General features: G+C 48.7%; 1 protein-coding gene across 1 annotated transcript in view; it reads left to right on the forward strand.

Annotated features, from left to right (window-relative positions):
• Positions 1-17258, forward strand: part of Gabre (gamma-aminobutyric acid type A receptor epsilon subunit) — an 18197-nt gene extending 939 nt beyond the window's left edge. Inside the window, exons 2-9 of the mRNA XM_012512642.2 lie at positions 3099-3299; positions 3861-3924; positions 8706-8926; positions 9632-9714; positions 11065-11205; positions 14856-15008; positions 15099-15298; positions 15527-17258. Of these exons, the coding sequence (XP_012368096.1) occupies positions 3099-3299; positions 3861-3924; positions 8706-8926; positions 9632-9714; positions 11065-11205; positions 14856-15008; positions 15099-15298; positions 15527-15883 (1420 nt within the window). The 3' untranslated portion in view covers positions 15884-17258. The remainder of the gene's footprint in view (positions 1-3098; positions 3300-3860; positions 3925-8705; positions 8927-9631; positions 9715-11064; positions 11206-14855; positions 15009-15098; positions 15299-15526) is intronic.
• Positions 17259-17715: the final 457 nt, after the last annotated feature.

The following is a 17715-nucleotide window of genomic DNA, read 5'->3' on the forward strand; positions in this document are numbered from 1 at the left end:
TTTTTTTTTTTTTTTTTCTTTTTTTCTGAGACTGTCTCCTGTTGAGTGTTAACTGTCACAAGTTCCTAAGCGTGGATATTTCTCGAAGTTTCCGTGGCTCGGGGCTTGTGTCTTGCTTGCTTGTTTGCTTGATGGATGGGGGATGGCTCCGCCCACCCCAGGTGGATTTAGCTCCTGGGTGGAGGGGACAGTTTGGTCCTCACTGGCTTGCTGGTGCTTCAGGGTGTCTTTGGCAAATGTTTCAGAATGCTTCTAGGAATTTCCAGCCTTCTTAATTCCCCAGGTGGGGTTTGGGCTAGTTGAGAAAACTAAGATGGTGACTGGTGGGGGCAAAGATGGCTGGGGGAGGAAGGAGGAGGATGAGGGAGACCAGAGCGGAAAACAACATGGAGGTGGGCCTGCCCCTCCAACCAAGGGGGGGCAGTGCAGCCAATAATACACGGTCAGCATGGCAACCTGTGATGTCAGGGAAGGGAGGTGGGGCCAGAGCGAGCCTAATTGAACCAGGAAACCTCACTGTGGTCCAGGCACAGTCCTTCCAGCTCGAGTCTCAGTTTTTACATCTGCAAAGTGAAAAGGAGAGCTGATTTTGGGGGAAAACAAACACATATATCGAGGGCCTTTTCTTATGCCCCTCCCTTTCCTTCTCCAGCCAGCATGGGGGAGGAGTATAGAGATTCAGCTTTACCCTGGACAAGGGTGATGGATACTGACAAGCCCCCTGGAAAATTCCTCTAATCCACTGTATGAGTGTGCTTCAAGTCTTCCTTCTTAGTAGCTCTACAAGCGAGCTTAATAGCTGGCTGGGGAAAAGTGTTCACCAGCAGGTGCTCCTTAACCTCAAGGAGCCCATGATGGGTTGTTTGTTTGTTTGTTTGTTTTAATTGGGCAAAGTTAATTGTAGCGTCGAGACGTCCTCAGAGTCTATGGTACCAACTCACTGGGGCAGACTAATAAGGTGGGCAGCAGGGGTCTGGGGACCCCAGTTCAGCCATATTTGTTTGCCTATGCAGTTTCCAACCTGGAGGTGGCGTTCTTGTTCATGGTTTCTGAAGTGTCTGGAAGCCTCGCTATGAGCCATATTCCCAGCCACCATTTTGAGCGGTCTCACAGGCCTCCATTTTCCTTCCCTGACCCCGAGCCTCCCTCCCTCCCTCCCTCCAAGAGTGCTAGCCCTTATCTCTTCAAAGGACTGAGGGATTAGCCTGCAATGCATGAGACTCACAAAGCCTCAGGAAAAAGGACATGTGGAGATGGCTTTTCAAAGCAGAAACTACTTTTCCCAAGCCCAGTTCTCCCCCTAGACTATTGTGGGAATCAGCCACTTCAGACAGGAGAAAATGGCCCTGACACATCACATCTATATGCCAGTTAAGCAACTCTAGGAGCCCAAAATGCTGCAGAAACACTGATTTTGCTGCCCAGGTTGGCAGCCCCTTGGTCTGTAGCACGTAGGTTATGCCTAGGTCTCCTGCTCTGTTCATTCTTTATTTTGGGAAGAAGTTGCCTAATGGCTTGGCTTTGTAAAAAAAAAATCCTTTTGGAAGTGCAACATACTGTATGAAATCACAGCTCAGTAGATTTTCACAAAGTAAACATGCTCACATAACCAACACCTAGATCAGGAAAGAGAGCATGAGAAGACCCCCCCCCAGCACACACACACACACACACACACACACACACACACACACGCACGTACACACAAGTGCCCCTAACCAACTGCATCCTCCTTGTACCCGAAACCTTGTTACACCACACACTGATTTGGGCTGATGGCTTTTAAAAAAGCTTCTACTTACATTTTTGTTCAAATACATATGCATATATAAAGTTCTGATGGACTTCACAGATAGAAGAAAATGATAGTATTGCACCGAATATTTGTGAATAATGTATTCATGCTTCAACTATCCAGTCAGTATTCAGATCTCCTATTGGGTCATAAATGGTGTTTTTATAGTTTGTTTTGAAAAATCAGGATTCAAATAAGATGTGTGTAGTAATAGATTGAAATTTTTACTTTTACATGATTCATATTGATGCAGAACCTCTACCCAGAGAAATTCTCAAATCATAAGCGTACAGGTGAAGAGTAGGGTCAGAAAATGACCACACCAGCATAAACAAAGCTGAGCAAAGGGCTGCCATAGGACAAGCAGCTCAGAAGCCTGCAGTATCCCTCACTGCAGCCTCCCAGAAACGTAGCCCCAGTCTGAGGGGAGTACAGATATGAGCAGATGGCTTTTATGAAAGGATCACTAGTATTACTGTATTATCATTATCAATATCATTATCATTGCCGTTATTGGTGCTCGGCCTCAGCACTAAAATGAATTCCTGTTGGCCATCCATTTTCCAAATGTCTTGCAGTGCCACTCTACCATTCTGTCCTCGCCTTGTGCCCTCAATGCAAAAAGTATTGCAAACCCCACAGAGCTACAGCATATTTTTCCCTCTTCTGGCCCTTTATCAGAGAGGCTGCCCCAGCTCCTGCATGCAAGCATCCCTGGGCTTGGCCTGCCTTTGACCCCCGGCTGGTGCTGTGAGGCTCAAGGGAGGCCCAGGCAGCAAGAGGGGCAAGGGCCATGGCTCATACAAGAATGCCCTCTGACTTTAGCCTACATTGAATAGCCTTTGAAAATCCAGGTCTTTGTTGGTGGTGTTGTCTTTTTGTGAATAAAGAATGATGAAAGAGGAGTAGCATAGAAAATTCCCAAAGAATGGAAAGATTTAAAAGAAGTTAACCAATCTAATCTGGTACTGCTTCATAGTTTACGGTTACCAGATTCTAATTAAGCCCTACAGTGAAAATATTTTTGCTTGCTTCTGTCCCCAGAGGTGCCAGGTGCAGCCCCACCACAGTGGACTGCAGCGTTTGACTTTTTGTTGGTATATTCTAGGCTGGTGGGACTTTACACTTCAGTGGAAGATGCAGACGCTCACCATGATGACGACATTTACGACCCCCAGCCCCAGCCTCCACCTCGGCCCCAGCCTCAGCCTCGGCCCCAGCCCCAGCCCCAGCCCCAGCCCCAGCCTCAGCCTCTGCCCCAGCCTCAGCCTCAGCCCCTGCCTCAGCCTCAGCCTCTGGGCAGGAAGCTTCTCTCTGAAGAAATAAAGCCTGTTGTTGCCCCTGTGGCTGCTGCCACCACAGCCCCTGTGGTTGCTGCCACCACTGCTGTCACGACTGCTATGGAGGCCCCAAGCAAACGCAGCAAATTGGCAGAAGCCACTAATATCCTGGACACGATTCTGAAAAACCATGACCCCAAGCTGCGCCCTGGCATTGGTGGTAAGTAACAGACCCCCGCTTTAGAAGGAGGGAGGAAGGTGGGTTGTGGTCACAGGTGTAGGGGAATGGGCTCCCGGAAGGTAGGTGAAGGGTCCACACCAGGAACAGAAAGGTCTGCTGCTGGCCTGTTGGATAATCCATAGCAAGTCTAGTCTCAGCAGAGCCAGGAATGTTGGAGACTTCCCAATGCTGAAAAGAAATGGCTGGACTACCTGAGTGACCTGCAAGCTTTATGTCGAGGCCGTCACAGTGCAGGTGCCCACTCTTGCCATGAAAGGGCACATAAGGACCAAGGATTGCTCCTCTGCCTTTCTTTTTTTTTCTCTTTCTCCTTTCTTTCTTTCTTTCTTTCTTTCTTTCTTTCTTTCTTTCTTTCTTTCTTTCTTTCTTTCTTCTTCTTCTTCTTTTTTCAGAACCAGAGATTGAACTCAGGCCCTTGCACTTGCCAGGGAAGTGTTTATTCTATAGAGCCGTTTCCCCGGCCCCCCTCTTTCCTCCTTTCTGCCCACACCCTGGTACCCCTGCTCATGCTCACCCCCTGCTTCTTTGCTTCCTTTCCAGTGAGGCCCACCGTGGTCAGCGTTGAGGTCTACGTCAATAGCCTGGGCCCTATCTCCATCCTGGACATGGTGAGTGCTGAGCTTTGATTCCACTGTTTCTGATCCCGGGGGCTGAGCTGTGGGACCTGCCACGTACTCGTGCTTTCTCATCTGTGTTTCTGCAACAATTCTCAGAGGCTGGATTTGGTTGGGTTTGGAAGGGGGGAGATTGGAATTGTTCTTGCTGTGGGAGCGAGGCTAGAGAGGTAAGTCTTTGCTGCCTGAAGAGGACCTCTGCAGGCATGACCACATCGTCCAGTAAAATAAAGCAGCTTGAAACAGCACGGTGGAGTGGTTCTTTCTGTGATCATTTATGTGGCTTTAAGTGTGGCTTCCAGGTATTGCCCTGCAATTGTGTCTCCAATTGTATCCTAGTTCCTCCTGGTATTTATACAGGTGCCCTTGTTGGCACTTCACATGAGAAGCCCTGTGCCTCCCCAAAGCCTTGTGCTGAGGATGCAGCTCAGCCCCTGCCCCCGCCAGCAGTCCTGGCCTTGCACGGCGCTGTGCTCTTCCACATGCTCTGATCAGTACTAAAATAGGAACATTGCCAGACCACCTTGTGCCTCCGAGCCGAGCTCTGCTCAGTCTGCTACTTGACATGACGCTGCTCTATTTTCTTAATGTCACAAGCTTTTTCCCTCAGAGTCAAGCTCAGAAGACCTTTTGTCCATGGCTATTAATGTTACCCTTCTTGTACCACACCGCATTCTGGGCACTCATGTCTTTCTGCTTTATACCTAGCTTGCTTTGCTCTTACCTCAGTTTATGGTAATTATTTGCTTTGTGTCTACCTTGCTCTTTCTGCCATGGACCCCTTCATGCCAAGGATTCAGCATAAGTTAACTAGCCAAATGTGTTATGAAGGACGCTCCATAAGTCACCTATACCTGTGGAGCCTGACAGTGAGGCAGGCTTTGATAACCAGTGTCATTGTAGCTATAGACTGGCCTTAGGCAAGGGTAGAAACAGTTCTCACGTACCCACCAGTATCCACCAAACTCTATGTAGTTCGGTAAAAGTGGGTTTTAGATGGGCCTTGCACTGGTAAGTAACCCTGAGGGAAGATCTGGTATGGCTTGTCTGTAGCGCACATCATCTCATAAAGCTGTGAAAGGACTGCGTTCTGGCACGGCCTGCTTTCTCCTGGTGCTCTTGATGAGGAAGAGGATGCAGCTTTTTCTGCTACTCTGGTGTAGAAAGCATCACTGCTTAGAGCACGTGTGTCTCTGTGGATCCTCATGGTAGGCCAAGTAACAACTCAGACTGCCATGAAGGGCCCCTTTTCCTTTCAAAGTACCACAGCCTCCCAGTGAGACCATTTCAGTCAATCAGCTGTGTAGCTTGTAGGCCTTGTCCTCAGAAAAGGATGCCTGAGCCCAAGGCAGGTTGATTTCCATCAGATGTTCCTCCGGGCTCCTGGCTAAACTTGGAAGCACTCAGTTTGAGCTTAAAGGGCAGTGGTCACATAGGATGTATACCCCCTGCACCATCAGCACTTGCCCATGCTTTCTGACTGTGCTAATTATTGCAGGAGAATAGAATTAAGCCACTCCCTACATACTAAATGTTGAGTTTTAGCTGAGCTAAAATACATGCACTTTACATTCCCAATTCCCTTGTCAAACTGGGAAAAACAGTGGACCATTAGTTCTCGGCTGATATGTAAAGAATTTACAACTGATATTGTGTTAACTAGAAGTTAAGTGCTCATTTGAAACACTTCATAACAGACCGTAACCACAGTGTGGGCATGGAGGAGAAGGCTTCCCACCGGCTGCTGAGGGTTCACAGTGGACTAGGAGACTGCCGGCTCGCTGGGGCCTCCAGCTGCTCGGGAACATGCAAACAACCCGAGGGCCCTGTGTAAAGGCAGGGGGGGGCAGGCAGTCAGAGTGGGCTACGGGCTTCCTGCGCAGATGCTCTGCGTGCTCTTGAGTGCTTGTCTGCTCCTTCAGCCTACTCCAGTGCAAAGCCATGGTAACGGGGCTGCAAGTGGCACAGCCACTGTGCTGCCTTGTTTGTGTGACTTGGGGAAGCCCCTATGCCCTCGGGTCTCAGTTTCCCTACCTTTAAAATAAAGGAAGGGGACAAGCCCTCAAGAGTGGTGCTGAGGTGCTCCTCTGGCACGCGCTGCTCAGAATGCCTGCAGCTGTACTGCCGTCAGGTCTTCTCCTTTGAATACCAGCCGCGCACGCTTCCAGATTCTTTCAGAAACTTCTTTTGTGATGTTTAACAGTTTATGAGATAGACAATATTTAGAGAGCAGATAATCATAGATACAGCTATGCATGTGCACACACACTGACACACACCCTCACGCACACCCTCATAGACACACACACACACACACACACACACACACACATCTAGACATTATAGGCACTTATTTGAAAGGCAAAACAAGGCAGAAAAATGATTCTCCTTATTTAAAAAACATGAGATTAGATAGACATTTCTCTTGTGAATCAAAGTACTTCATTTTTTAATATAATTCTGAGGAATGAAGGATTGAGGTTAATTAACATCTGTGCTCCCCAAATAAAAGCTGAAGGGAGAAACTCGGCTGCATACAGTAAAAGATGCATGTGCTTATAAATCTTTCAAATGATTTTGAGCTGGGCTCACTGATTTGCCATGGCTCTGTGGGGCCGAGAGGGCATTAGCCTTCCAGGGGTAGCACCACAGCCCTGCACAGCATGAGGACATACTGAGTCCCCACATGCCATTGAGCCCCCGTCACCTGTTTCTACATGGAATATGTCTTCCTGGACTTGCACCACATCTATTTAGGAATACCACTTACCTTTGAGAACTCCTGGGAATAGAAAACTTTTACAGTCAATCTTTAAGGCTGTTTTCCTCTATCACACCTGAGTGAACCCCGAAGGTTCTACCAGTGGGGCCCTTGGCCACAAGTGGGGAAGGCTGTTAGCATCAGCCCTGCACACTGGGTGGTTTGGGAGGATCACACCCAAATTATTTCTAGTCTTCCATTTAACAGAGGATTAAAGGCAAACATGTATGTTTCTAATAGTTCTTTTCCTTTCCATATTCCTTTAGAACCATTTCTAGGGCACATGTGCTTTTCTGTAGTGCCACTCAGTATCAGCTGGCTCTCCTGTTGTCTTCCTTACCTTGACACACAGTTCCAATTTCCTGTTCTCATGTGTGGACATAGGAGGTTGTTTGTAGTGACCAGGTCTTATATTGCTTCTTAGCTTGGCTGTGAAACGTTCATTTATAAGGAAAAATGAAAACCCTTGTTGCCCTTAAGCATGTGCTGACTGGGAGTCTGAGAATCTAGACTAGCAGAGCCAATAGGACTTTCCAAGATCACCAGACCTCACCTACCCTACTGTTCTATGATGCTGAGCCTTCAGACACCTAGAAACCACGAGCACCCTTGACTCTACCTACAAAGGATGATCAAAATACATGGCACGTGCTTACATTCACATTTACTGCAGTGCATCCCCACGAAATCCTCACCCTAACTTTGAACACACCCTATCATTCTTGCTACTATCTGTTATGCAAATTCTCCTTTGTGAATATCTTCATGAGGTATAATAAAAGATATGGCAAATACTGCTACCAAGTACCATCCAACAGAAAGGCACACTTATAAAAATATTACATTGTGCCCTCATCCTCCTGATGCACAGGATCCAGCATGAGGCAATTTCTGGCTCTCCCAAAGTCAAAATAGTATAAGAGGTCAATGTTTTGAACACTTCGAGACGTGAAGGCAGCATGCCTGAACACTCAAGAAAGACTTTCAGAATTGTTTCAGAAAGTGGCATGAACAATAGTGTGTTCAAATGAAGAGTATTTTGAGGGGATCAATGGCATTATGTTATGTGCTGTCATATTTGCCCTTCTGTTGGGCAATGCATTCTTTTTCAAATGGTGGAATCGCTTCAAGATATGTGGTGGTTCTTGCAGAGTAAAAAGCACAGAGTGAGCAGCAGTGCCCTGCACGAGGTTCTGTGAGCTGTCTGCAGACCTTGGGAGCATGAGGCTGTTTGCACCTTGGCAAGATCATATATGAATAGTCTGTCAATTGACACTGCGGTCCTTGCAGGAAAGAGCAAACTCAAGAGGGCATGACTTATTATTAGGTGCCTTTTGTTAACTCAAAGTTGTTTCTGCTTTAAGATATACAAATTTAAATCAGTTTGTTAAGATAGCAAGGCAAAAATGAGACATTAAAAATATGTGTCCAGGGCTAGGGAGATAGCTCAATGGTATAAGCGCCTGCCTGGCAAGCACAAGGTCCTGAGTTCGGTCCCTGCACCACAAAATAAGTGTCCATTGGAAGATATATCCTGGTTTGTAAAATGTAGGGGGAAAAAAGCATCTTAAATTCCATAAATTTCATTTTTGGAGGTCTACTCTTGTGGATCAGGACTTTAGACCTACTCTGTGCTTGCTGAGGTGGGGTGAGAAGAAGGTTTCTAAGTGAGAATAGGGAGCTCCATTTAAAGCAAGCCTTCCTATCCTGAGCCATGTGAGAATGGTGCCAACTGCTCCATAATATAGGGGCCCTGTTCCCTTTGCTGTGGAAATCAAGGGGGACTTGCTGACTTCACTGCCAGGATCACTGGGCCTGGGTCCCTTCCGGCCCTGACATTGCACGAGTGTCTGGCAGGGGGCAGGAACTCATCCCACTCATGCTTCCTCATCTAGTGTTGTGTGCAGTCCACCACCTCGCCTTTCCCACTGAAAGTTAGAAGGCGGTGCATGTGTACTGATGTCCTTCATCGGCTCAGCTCCCAGAGCGTTTGGTTTTCCGTCCTTCTCACCAGGAATACACCATCGACCTCATGTTCTACCAGACTTGGTATGATGAACGCCTCCGCTACAATAACACCTTTGAGAGCCTTGTTCTGAACCATGACATGGTGCACGAGCTGTGGATCCCAGACACCTTCTTTAAGAATTCTAGGAAGGCCGTGGAGCATGAGATCACCTTGCCCAACCAGATGGTCCGCATCTACAAGGATGGCAGGGTGCTGTACACAATTAGGTAGGCCAAGCCTCTGGTGTCTTGCCTCCTAGGAGTCTCCCTCCCTCTAGGGAATTTAGCCCAAGACGTTGCCCAGAGACCTGAACAATGTTCCTAAGAGAGGGCCTTTCTGGTTTTCTTAGACCATAAGCTCACCTTCTTCATTTAAAAACATAGAGACAGGCCTCAAAGATTTCTGTTTAAAGCCACAGACCAAGGTTATGGCAAAGCCAGTTACTTGGCTCCCAGTGCAGAACTCCCTCAACTAAGTGTACCAGTACAACTGCATTGCCTGGACAATTCCATCCCGGGAGGACAATGGATGTAGAGGCACGTCCACGGTGGTGGAATTGTCCAGGAGGAGCAGCAACACAGCGGTTGGAAGCTAAGAGCAGGTTAGATATTGCCAGGTGTTCCTGGCAGGGGAAGGTGGTGTGTGTGGGGGAGTGGGGTGGGAGGTGGTACAGTGGGGAGGCTTTTTGCAGGTCCTAGAAACTGGGCTGGGCAAGAAGCAAAAGCCCATCTAAGATAGTCTGTGTAATTTTCTGATGCTGCAGCCCAAAGTTGTTAACTGCTTCCAAACTGTGCTTCTCCTTTTGCCTCTCCACTGAGCTTTTTGTCTTAAAATCTGCTGCTGCTACTCATTGGTGGTGGCCCATAGATCAAAAGTGGATGGATACCTGCATGCTCAGAGCCAGCCTAATGAGGCTCCTCTCTCCCTTCCAGGATGACCATTGATGCGAGATGTTCCCTCCACATGTTCAAATTTCCAATGGATTCTCACTCTTGCCCTCTGTCTTTCTCTAGCTGTGAGTACCTTCTTAGGTTTCGGGGAACCCAGATATATGTTGGGTCCCTTCTTTTTCTCCTCTTTGCCTTTTACATTTTTCTGCTTCCGCTTTTCTAAGATGGTGCCAGTGTCGTGCCAAGCTTCCGCCCCGCCCCCACCCTCAGCGCCTTCCCCGTGTTGCTCTACCTGAGCCTCATGCTTCCGTCCTCCTTCTTCCTCGCACCCACCTCGAGTGAGCTGCCCGCTTCCGAGCTATGGCTCAGTGTGTCTGCTTCTCTCCATCTCTGCTGCCATTACCTTGGTTGAGGCCTTTGTCATCTTCCCCTTGGACTTTTGCAGCATCTTCGCCTTGAAATGGAATATATCCTGCTTGGAGTTTATTGTTTCCTCCCAACCCCTGCCTCCCAAACAAACATGTTGCTTCTGTGTGTTCATCTGTCTCACTGAAGCCAAGAATTCGATGCTTCCCTGTGTTCCCAAGCTGCATCTAATCAGCCAACACATCGTGTTGGTGCTCCCTCCTGATTCTCTATTGACCCTTCCTCTGTTTCTCTTTCTCTGTAGTCTGATGGTCACAGCTTTGACTCCTGCCTTCATTCATTTTATTGTGCTTGGGTTGCTGCTCTAGCCTGTCATAGCTGGCCAACTCGCAAACCTGCTGAGCTCATGTAAGAACCAGTGTGACCTGGCTGAAGCGTCATCTAGAGTAGGTCACTCCTTCATTTGCAGTCCTTCCTTAACTCTCATGGAACAATTCTGAATTCCTAAAAATGACCCTCAAGGCACTTCATGAAGTGCTGGCCGCTGCTTCCTCCCCCTACCCAGCGCTTTCTCTGTGAGCTCACCATTCTGAAATTTTGCCATTTCTGCAATAAACCAGGCATTTCACCTTCCAATGCTGCTCCTCACCCCTTTCGCATCATCCACATGGGAATGCTTACTTGAGTTTCAAGACTTACTGGGGGATGTCACCTGCTCTATGCAGTCTTCTTTGGGTGTGTTCCCAAGTGATCTTCCCTTACTCTTCCTCACTGTTCTATGGGTAGAGGTTTTCCAGAGCAACTACAAAAGTCACAGCTATACTACTTACTAGCCATTGTCTTGCTCAATAAAATGTGGATGCTTGAGGGCAGGGCTTGCTGTGCCTTGCTCATTTGTGTATTTGCAGCCCAGGGACTCGTACTGAGGAATGCTCAGTAAATGCACTTAGTGAGTGGACTTCAACAACCAGGTAAGAGATACTGAGTCCCACAGCTGGTGAGACCAAAGTCAGGACTCCAAGGCATTACTCAGGCTGACTCCGTGCTGGAGGGGCCATCAGCTGGGCTTCCCAGTCTCATTTGCCCCTTCTTCCCTTACTGCTTTCCAGTTTCCTATTCGATGAACGATATGATCTACAAGTGGCAGGATAATTTCTCCCTTGAGATGAATGAGAAGAACACCTGGAAGCTCTTGCAGTTTGACTTGACTGCAGTGAGCAACAAGAGTGAAATCAAGACCACCCCGGCTGGTGAGTGTGGTGTGGGAGCCAGGGCTAAGTAGAGGCCTGGGGTGGTGGCACGGGTACGTGGAGATGGCCATCTATATGGGTATGGATGCTGTGCAATCACACCATCAGGACAAGGCTCCTGTCTTATAAATGCTGAGCACTTACAACTGTTTGCAGAGGAAACTGAGACTTTGCAACTATGTCTCAGTCTCATCTGCAAAGAAGTAAGTGCTTTGCCAAGCCCCTTGAAAGGATAGGTAAGTAGATAAAATTTTGCTGCTGTCAGATTTTGCAAGTAGCTTTCCATGCAAACCCTCCAGTTTCAAGGTCTTTATTACAACATTAAGTGACTTGGATGCGAGAGAATGGAGCTCACATAAGATTGCCAGCAGCAGCAGCTCAGGCTGGTCAGAGGGAAGCAAGGGCCATCCTAAGGGGAGGTGGAAGCTGGTGCTGTACTGGCAGCTGGGGCCTGAAGGATGTTACAGAAGCTACAGTGGCTGCCACACTGGCAATCATCTTAAAGGAGCAGCTCTGCACATTGCCATATTGGTGGCATAGAATTCTTGGTGGCCTCAGCATAGCCATAGTTACCGCTGGCTTTCTGATCTTGCCTCCAAGGAGGAGGAGAGGGGAGGAACCTGGGTCTCTTACCTTTCAGCTCCCAATCAGGTGTGAGCTTCTTTGCTTGTGTTTCCAGGTGATCTGGATGAGGAGCCAAGGGACCTTCCCAGAGTTGCTCCCAGAGCATCCCTGGAAAGCCTCTTCACGCGTACTGACCAAGTTCAGGGCAGTGGAGGCACTGCCCTCATCGCTTCCAGACGGTGGACGGAATCAATCACCCCCCCACCATTTGTCATGGGAGGCGCATTGCTTTGCCTCTCTCTGGGTAGACACAACAGTGACTTTTGCTTCCCTTGTTGAGTTAGTCACTAGGTGAAGGATCGCTCATGCTCACCTGGTTAGAGCTTCGCTTGCACAATACTAGGCAGGGGCAAGGGCTGCTTTGCAAATGCTTCCTCCTGCCCGGGGGTTCCAGAGAAGCAATGCTGCTGCCTTTAGAAAGATCGTGGCTCTTCTACCAGCTAACCTTGGGCCTGCCTTAGCTCTCTGCACCTCAGGTTCTCCAGATAGGTGCAAACTCTTCATCAAAGGCAAGAGAGGAGACAAGGCCCGGGGCTTTTAAGTCACTAGTGGTTCCGTTTAGTAGATAAATGTACACTATTTCAAATGGTGCCCTAGTGACTGCAAAGCCTCACGGCCAGCAGCATCACCAGATCAGTGACACTAGGTAAGCACCAGGTCTTCTTTCTCTTGTGCTGGACTCTTGTCCATCTTGAGTCATGGTTTTCCCGGGTCACTGTGATCTGCAGCGTTATTTTCAAACTGCTCTCTATCTGGACCACACTTACGTGCTTGTGTCCCAGTGGTTCAAAATGCAGTGACGGCTTGCTTGTCAGCTCACCTTGGGCCTTGAATCAGAGGACCTCTGTTTCAGGAGGTCTCAGGGAGTCCACCTCCACCCCCAGTGAGTGAATCATGCTCCCCTTACGGCTCTGGAGCTTCTGTGGAATTTTACAGCAGTCAGTTGTTGACTGTCTTCAAGGAGTTTTCTTCCTTCTGTAGACATCTATGCCCATCAGCAAACTCACTGTGCTCCTCTGAAAATGGGACCCTGGCAGTTCGACCCATTGGAACTGTATTACCCTCAATTAGGTAGAGTTCTGTCACACACTTCATCGCCCTAGCTCACTTTTTTCCCATGTTCTTCAAAGCCTTGGGTCCACTCATCCTTCTAGTCCAAGTCCTGGACTTCTTCATTTTCTCCCACTCACAGCACAGTGACCAGCTATGGTCTGGGCAAAGCAGGTGAGAGTGAGACCAGAAAACAAGTTTAGCTTATTTATGTATTTGTTTATTTATTTATTTATTTACTCCAGTTCCTCAGCCCCAGATAGCTTTCTTTCTTTACCTATGCTTCTCCACTCCTCAGGGAGAAGAATGTGTGTGTTAGCATTCTTTTCATGACTTTTGAAAAGAAATTTTTTAGCTTTGATAAGTAGGTAAGCTTCTTCTTTGGTTAGAATAAACAAAATTCAAATAGAGAAATCCAATAAAATGCTAAACCTTCTTTTGACGAGCACATACAAGCTCAGCAGTTTTGCAGGGCCAGGGTGGTTATGGCTAATTAGCAGGCTATTAAATTGTAATCAGGACCCCAGCGTTCTCTGCAGCATCACTGGGGGCAGTTTAGCCCCAGAGCTGGTACTTTGAATCTGAGAAGTTGTTTCCTGAGTGTCAGTGCTTCCCAGGTGAGTAGACATCTTTCTGTCAGCTCTAGCACAGCCAGACCTGCTTGCCAGCAGTGTCCTTGGCAGGACCAGCTTAGTGTTCTTGTCCACTTTCCCCACCTGTTGCAGACAGCAGCAGGAGTCATAGAGCAGCCCCTGGTTCTCAGGCTACTTCAGGCTGGGATGCAGAGGCTAAGCTGCAGGGCTTGAATGAGCACTGCCTTCAAGGGCTTTCAAAGCCCAGCTACTTCAAGGCCAAGGAATTCTGTGGGGGTCACTGAAATGAGAGTATGGACATACATTTCACAAAAGATCCAGGATTACTAGTGCTCTTGCAAAGACATTGTGATGTTGCTAGTGAAAAGTAAGGTCCTGTTTTATCCTAGACATAGATAGCAGTGTTCTGTCATGCTCTCCATAGCCCTAGTTCATTTTTCTCCCCTGTTCATCAAAGCCTTGGGTCCACTCATCCTTCTACTCTGAGTCCTCTTGACTCAGAAAAGCCCAAAAGGATCCATGGAGACAGGATAGCATGCAGTGTTTGGGGCAGATGGACCAAAGCACAGGCAGCCAGAGAGTACAACACAAGATGACAAGTGGAGATGTGAGTTGTCCTTAGGTCCTGTGGGAGCAAGAGTAGAGCCACATGCCCAAAAGAATGCAGAGACACGTCTCTCTTGTGGGTATGTACTCTGCAGATTTGACACTTAGATGGTTGGCTGAAAGGTTCACTTGCAGATAAATTTTTCTGTTTTTCTAAAAAATCTATTTAAATTAAGGTTTGTATATTAGTGTAAATATTCAGGCTATCTCAAAGAATCTTAGAACCAATGAGATTAGCTTTGAATAAAGAGCATGCGTGCATGTGCGTGTGAGTGTGTGTAAGACATGAGTTGGATTTGGGTCACATTGGGCCTTTAGAGTCAGAGTGCAGAGCTGATCCTGTAGCTCACATAAAGCAGGGTGCCACCAGAAGTTTGGGAGATAAAAGCATGCTCCCTTGGGGTATCTCCCATGGTGAAGCAATGGGTGCGAAGAAAGAAGGCCAGAGCCCAGGTGCTTTCTCCAGGCTCATCGCATGCCAGTGGCAAGAGGAGTCATTATTTTTTTTTCACTTTCACCTGACTCTCCTGCCATCCTGAAAGGAGCTCTTGGGGTGGGACAGTGAACCAGAAAAGAAGGGCTGAATGTGCCCTTGCCGTAGCTCTCAGCTAGCCCAGTGCTGTCTTTCCTCTGGGCTGCTTCTGGTCCCATGTGCTGCCCTGAAACAATGCATCACTGTCCTTGGGCTGTGGCAGGATACCTGTGAGTTGGGCAGCAGGACTCTTACTGCGTGCGCCCTGCTGCGTATCACACAATGCGATCTTTTATGTTTTCCAGGTGACTTCGTGGTTATGACGTTTTTCTTTAATGTGAGTCGGCGGTTTGGCTACGTTGCCTTGCACAACTATGTCCCTTCTTTTGTGACCACCATGATGTCTTGGGTTTCCTTTTGGATCGAGAGAGACTCTGCTCCTGCCAGGACCTCTTTAGGTGAGAGGGCGCAGCAGGTGTCACTGTGTCCTGACAGCGCTGTTGCCCACGGGGCAGGAGCTGAGCCCATATCACTGCTTGCTCTCACAGGAATCACCTCTGTCCTCACCATGACAACTTTGGGCACCTTTTCTCGGAAGAACTTCCCGCGTGTCTCCTACATCACTGCCTTGGATTTCTACATCACCGTCTGCTTCGTCTTCTGTTTCTGCGCCCTACTGGAGTTTGCTGTTCTCAACTTCCTGACCTACAACTCCAAGAAAGCCCATGCTTCTCCGAAACTCCGCCATGTATTACATGGGGCTGGGAGTGGTGGCAAGGTTTGGGTGTGCAGGCTTAGTGGCCAGGGCAGGCAAGTTATGGCACATGGGTGGCCAGATTCCTGAGTGTTAGGCGTTGTAGGGGAAATCAGCTTGACGCGATGGGTTGCTGGCATGCTGGGGACAGATTTGGTAGAAGGCCTTAAGCCTGTAGATGCCTGCCTTTCACTCTTCACTTTTTTCCCTTTTCTGTTGCAGCCTCCTATCAGCGGCGCCCGCTCCTGTGCTCTTGCCCGTGCCCGTGCCCGCCAGCAGGAGGAGGTGTTCATGTGCGAGGTTGTCACTGAGGGAAGCAGTGGAGAAGACCGTGTGTGTTACTCGCTCCAGTATCTCCCCAGCCGCCAAGCCCCTGAGGTGCCCCGTGGCAGATTCTCTCGCTGCCTCAAGGCTTTCAGGAAGTATTTCTGCATGGTCCCTGAATGTGAGGCCTGCACCTGGCAGAAGGGGCGCCTGCGCATCCACCTGTACCGCCTGGATAACTACTCCCGGGTTGTTTTCCCGGTTGCCTTCTTCTTCTTCAATGTGGTCTACTGGCTTGTTTGCCTTAACATGTAGGTGCCAGTAGGAGCCCTGTGGGGCAGACTCCCCAGTTCCCCGGGAGGTCCTAAGCCCCTTGCCAAGGGAGTTGGGGGACAGCTGCAGCAGCAGGAGCACCTAGTGTTTTTCCTTCCTTGTTCCTCAGATACAAATCTGCGAAGAGTTTGTCTTTGGTGGCCCTCTCCCCATGAGCGCCTTCTGGGCACTCCCTTTCAAAGAGTTTCACCCACCTCTCTTTGTTCTTTGAGGGGCATTCCCAAGGCTCAGTCTTCGAGATGGAGATCACAGGCTTTTAAAGATCAGCTCCCGAGAACCCTTCCCACCCAGGAGCGGATTAGCTCAGGCCAGCTGTGCTGACAATCACTGCCTTTTCCCAGAAATCCAACACTGCCTTTGTGGTGCTACAGGCCAGGCTCAGGCCTCAGCCTCAAAGGTCACAGACCAGCTATTTACCTGACCCTGAAACCTCCTTAAAGGGCTAGACATGAGTACAGGAGGATCCTACCCTAAGATTTTTCCTATCTCCCTACCCTCCCTCCCCATCCAGATAGACAGGCACTGGTATTATCTCCTTAGGAGGAGGGGAGCCAGCAAGTGGGTCTTTCGGGGACAGCATTCCTCCCCTCTGCTGCTGTGACGCCTCCGGCCCCCTCCCTGCTTCCATCTGCAGCACCTATTCAATGCCTTGCATCCAGTGGGAATCTGTCTATTTTGATGTGTGGTGATATTTATTACCCCCTGCTTTTATGCCCCTTCTTCCTCTCCCTTGACCCCTGTGATTTTTTCAGTAACTTCCCCAGTGACTTTCCCAGCCCTATCCAGGTGCTAGGCTTTGGTATTTCCCTGGGGCCAAGAAACGAAAGAAACTCTGCTCTGCAGTGGGCATGACCCACCATTAATTGCTGCTCACTTTGGGCACAGTTGGACTTTGACGGCTTCCTTGGCCCCCGGACCCATGAGCCAGTCCATTCTTATCCTTGGGGCACTCACAATTACACCCAATCAATTGACTTCCCTTAAATTTGTACAGCACTTTACCTCTGGAGAAGCACTTTAGACAAATCCTTTCTATTCAAAATCTCATTATAGCCCTGTGACATCGTCAGGGCAGGATTCTTATCCCCATTACGCAGATGGGACCCCTGACGCACAGATTTCTATGGGACTGTAGACCTCACTGGAAGCCATCAGGAGCCCACTGTCATCTTTTAGATCACATGGCAGGGCGAGGCAGCTCTGATCACAATTTTATTCTTTTGCTTCTACCAGCACCCCAGATTGGCAGGCCCTTTTCACTATTGACCTGCTCTATTTCTGGGCTTGAGATGCTCAGACTGCCCCTATATGGACCTTCTCCTGGCTCTAGTCACCCAGTGAGATCAATTTGGATCATAGCCCCAATGCTTGTATATGCTAAATGAAATCTGTGTCTGTATTTTAAGGTGGGTGGGTAGGGTGGGGATCCATCTGCTTTCTATCACCATCATCTGAAAAGGGGAATATATAAATAAATCAATCAGCAAAGCATTTAAGGTGTGCTTCATTACTTTGGCGTTCAAGTTTGTTCCCAGTTCAGGTTTTGAACTTGTGTCTGTTTCCTTCTCCCATATATGCCTTCCAGACATGTGTGACCAACCAGGCATGCGTGAAGGATCTTTCAGCAGAGCCAGGGAAGGCTGTGCCTGGGTGGGTGGCCCCTTTCCAGATTTCCTGACTTGGTCCTGTGTCCACTCCCTGAGCCTTGCTTCTTTGGTCCACCGCCAAGCCCCCCACCTTGTCAGGGCAACACTGGGCTTACCCAGCCCATCCCAAAACAGAGGAAAGGGGTCCAGGCTGAAGCACAAAGGAAA

This window comes from Octodon degus, unplaced genomic scaffold (genome assembly GCF_000260255.1).
Source record: "Octodon degus isolate 3935 unplaced genomic scaffold, OctDeg1.0 scaffold00249, whole genome shotgun sequence".
Taxonomy (NCBI): Eukaryota; Metazoa; Chordata; class Mammalia; order Rodentia; family Octodontidae; genus Octodon; species Octodon degus.